Source organism: Chaetura pelagica, unplaced genomic scaffold (genome assembly GCF_000747805.2).
Source record: "Chaetura pelagica isolate M959 unplaced genomic scaffold, ChaPel_1.0 scaffold169, whole genome shotgun sequence".
Classification (NCBI taxonomy): Eukaryota; Metazoa; Chordata; class Aves; order Apodiformes; family Apodidae; genus Chaetura; species Chaetura pelagica.
In genome coordinates, this window is record NW_009954616.1 from 1,044,880 (window position 1) to 1,048,851 (window position 3,972).

At 41.4% G+C, this 3,972-nt stretch overlaps 1 protein-coding gene across 1 annotated transcript; it reads left to right on the plus strand.

Moving 5' to 3' along the window:
* The first annotated feature begins 231 nt into the window (after positions 1 to 231).
* GCNT4 (glucosaminyl (N-acetyl) transferase 4, core 2) lies at positions 232 to 1,599 on the plus strand. Its single transcript, XM_010005550.1, has one exon. The coding sequence runs from the start codon at positions 232 to 234 to the stop codon at positions 1,597 to 1,599; it is 1,368 nt and encodes a 455-aa protein (XP_010003852.1).
* Positions 1,600 to 3,972: the final 2,373 nt, after the last annotated feature.

Below are 3,972 nucleotides of genomic sequence, written 5' to 3' on the forward strand. Positions count from 1 at the left end.
GTGGAGGCACCATCCCTGGATGTATTCAAGGAAAGGCTGGATGTGGCACTTAGTGCCATGGTCTGGCTGATGTGGTGGTGTTAGGTTACAGGGTGAACTTGATGATCTTAAAGGTCTTTTCCAGCCTTGGTGATTCTGATTCTGTCAGTGTGCATCTTTGTTAGAAGCCAGAACTGTTCGTGATGCTTTGATCCTGATTTAAAATACCATCATGTCTCTGTTTTCTGCAGAATGAAGAGACTTAAGTGTCCCTGCCCATGTCCCATGCGAAGGAAGATCCTGATCCTGTGTGTTACGGGATGGCTGATTGCACTGCTGAAGCTCCTCCATGTTGAAAGACACATTTTTCCCTCCAAAGGCATTTATTTGGTTGAGCACTTCTTAAGCACTTCTTCTTTTGTTAGAAACAGATATTCCTACCTTAGAAATGAGTTCCAATATGAAATTAATTGTTCATCTATATATGAACAAGATCCCCATGAAATTGGCAAGAGTTTAGAAATAAGAAGAAAAGAGATAATTGATTTAGCTGATGAAGATGTTGTAGCAATGATCAGTGATTGCCACATGTATCATTCACTTAGGAAATACCACCTAAAACCTGTTTCTCCAGAGGAGGAGAGTTTTCCAATCGCGTATTCTTTGGTGGTTCACAAAGATGCAGTAATGGTAGAAAGGCTTATACATTCACTGTACAGTCATCAAAATATTTACTGCATTCATTACGACCAAAAGGCAGCAAAAAGTTTCAAATCTGCTATGAACAATCTAGCTAAATGTTTCCCTAACATTTTCATTGCATCAAAATTAGAGACAGTAAGCTATGCACATATTTCACGACTACAAGCAGATTTGAATTGTCTGTCTGATTTGATGAACTCTTCAGTCCCCTGGAAGTATGCTATTAATTTGTGTGGCCAAGATTTCCCTTTGAGGTCAAATTTTGAGTTGGTTGCTGAACTGAAGAAACTGGATGGAAGAAACATGCTAGAAACTATAAAGCCGAGCAGTAGCAAAAGAGAACGATTTACTTATCACTATGAACTTATGGAAGTGCCTTATGAATACATGCAGATGCCTGTGAAGACAAACATTTCCAAGAATCCACCACCTCATAATATTGAGGTATTTGTAGGCAGTGCCTATTTTGTTTTAAGCCGAGCATTTATAAAATACACCCTTGAGAGCTCTCTTGCAAAAGATTTTTTTGAGTGGTCAAGGGATACGTACTCTCCTGATGAACATTTCTGGGCCACTCTTGTACGTATTCCTGGTGTCCCTGGAGAAGTTCCAAGGTCATCTCAGGACATAACAGACCTACAGAGCAAAACTCGTCTGGTGAAATGGAATTACCTCGAAGACCATTTATATCCTCCCTGCACTGGTACCCACCTTCGCAGTGTCTGCATTTATGGGGCTGCAGAACTAAGATGGCTTCTGAGTTCCAGGCACTGGTTTGCCAACAAGTTTGACTCCAAAGTAGACCCTGTCCTGGTAAAATGCTTGTCAGAAAAACTGGCAGAGCAACAGAAAGAGTGGATATATTTGTCCTCTGATAAATACTTTCTGCACCTCAATTCTATGAATGCCTCGCTATAGGAGCACCTTCTTCCCTGCTGTCAGTACTGTGTACTGCTACAGCACAGAGCCTGTGGTTCCTCTGCCTTGACCCACTGCAGGGTGTTAGCAAGCAAAGTGTCCATTCTGCACAAAGTTCAGGGCCCTGGAGAGCCAGGTGCCTGACCATTTATTTATGTAAAGTCTTGCCTCTCTGATTAACTGCTTTGTAACTTTCCACAGTAATCCTGTAATTGTTCTTCAGGGTGATTCTGAGAGGGTGAGATTTGCTTTTGGGGTCTCTGGCACAGTCTGTCCCAGTGGAGTATTTCAGAAACGTGTTTTACATCAAGTGTGTTTGTGACTTTCTGAAGAAACTCCAATGCATCTGTCTGCCAGTCCCCTTGTCCATCACTTTTGTTTTTCTGTAAGGTATGAAACAAAGACCTCTTTATCTGCTACCTCAGGAAACTGGAAGTGCCCAGCTCATGGACAAAACTGGAAGATCAGCTTGAGACCAAATGAGCTCTATGGCCTCACCTGAAGTCCCAAACTTCCCATCTGTGGGAGCCAACAAAGATCTTTGCAATGTGAATGGGACCGAATGACCTAAGAAGATCCTTGCACATCACTTTTTCCATACTGTCATTCCCTCCTCCCAGCTCATTTGTGCATTGCTTTTCTTTCCATGAAGAGTGTGCTTAGGCACTGTGGCATGCCTATGGGATCAGTGGTGGTTGATTGAAACAGAATAATGTGCTGTTATCCTTCAAAGGCAGTATATGAGCATACCCTAAGGGCAGTCTCTGGAGCCCCTCAAAGTAGATATCCAGGCCAAAATCAGTCAGTCTTAATTTCTTCTCTGCCTGTAGAAATATCCTCTTGTGAAGTCCCAGTCCTGTTGAGATAGTATGTCTACAGACAGTGGATAACAGTGCTATTTCTAATAGTGTTCAACAGTATGGTTCTATGTTGAAATGCAAAACATGGGAAGTCAAGCAGTAAACATAAAAATAGCCATATTGCAGAAATGAAAAACCTGTGCAGAAGTGTCTTTCTGTGCAAGTCTTGTGACCCTGTGCCACTGACATCTCAGGCTGGCAGGTGCCTGAGCAAGATTTGGATCATCTGTAGAGCAACTGTTTTCCAACAGCCTCTGCTTCCCATGGTGCTGCCAGGCCTGCCATTAGTGAAGCAGCCTGGGAGCCTCCTTACAGCTAGGATCCCCATGCAGCATGAGCAAATTGCTTTAGTGCAGGGGTCTCTGCAGAAACTCTTGCAACTCAGATGTGCTGCTTGGCATTTTGGGGGTTTCTCTGGAACTTTGCCACAGGTTTGGTTTTGGTTGTTCCAGAGGGCCTTGGCATCTGGCTTGCTGCTGTTCTCTTGCTCATCTGGCTTTTATTAAGGGGTGTCTTCCCACAAATCATTTTGGGATATCTGGTCTTACCGATCCACAGATTGCTGCAGTAATGGCCATGTCTCATACCCATGATAAATTTTTGTTTCTTACTTGAGTTAAAAGAACCAGACAATTTTTTTTTTGTCTCAGTTTTTGTTTATAAATTTAGTCACACTCAAGATGTGTATGGCTTAAGGTCGGGTTTGAGATTCAGGAATCATGGGGTGTTTGTCACACTGATTGTCGTATGAGGTCTCAGGCAGGTAATCTGATTTTTCTGTTTCAGCTGTAAAGTGGGAACAGCTATGTTCTATTATCTTGCTAAGCACTGCAAAACCTATGGGTGTTGTGGGTTGTTTGCACAGTAATGGTACTATTTATGGAGTCTGTGGACACACAGGTGAAGTATTTCTTTGATGTACTGTTCCTGAAATAAATGGGGATTCTTTTTAAAGTGTGTGTTGCTTGCTTGCCATGTCTGCCCAGGGCTGCCCTGGTTTCATGTGATTTATAGACGCTCTGTAGAAAATGAAAGCTTGACAGTTTTTACAGATAACGGTACTTGCATATGGAGAGTTCCCATGTGGAAACAGCTTAACAAAAGAGGATGTTAGGATCCCAGAGGACCAAGAAACAGCCTTCTGTACACATAAATTGATGTTTAATGATATATTTAAGCATTTTTATTTTGTTAAACAGGTTTTATTTATGTATATACACACATCCCAATTTGTGTTTAATTTGAGTGGTTTGCTCTACCATAAATTTATAAAAGTAATCCACTAACACATTTAACTTAACCAAAGTTAAGTTATTTTAATCAACACACAACTTTGTGCTGTTTTAACTGGGTTGGGTTGAATGATGCACGTAATTTAAACTAGTTTGAAATATGGCAGCTCATGCTTCCGTTACTAATATAGTTGCAACTTCATGAAGTGCGGATTTTCTAATAAATTCTAGGTATTTCTGGTTTCCGAAGATAACTTTAATGGCTATTCAAGCTTGTAGAA

Bases quoted from the DNA above. Each gene is read 5' to 3' on its own strand.
- GCNT4 (XM_010005550.1), top strand. From the start codon at position 232: ATGAAGAGACTTAAGTGTCCCTGCCCATGTCCCATGCGAAGGAAGATC.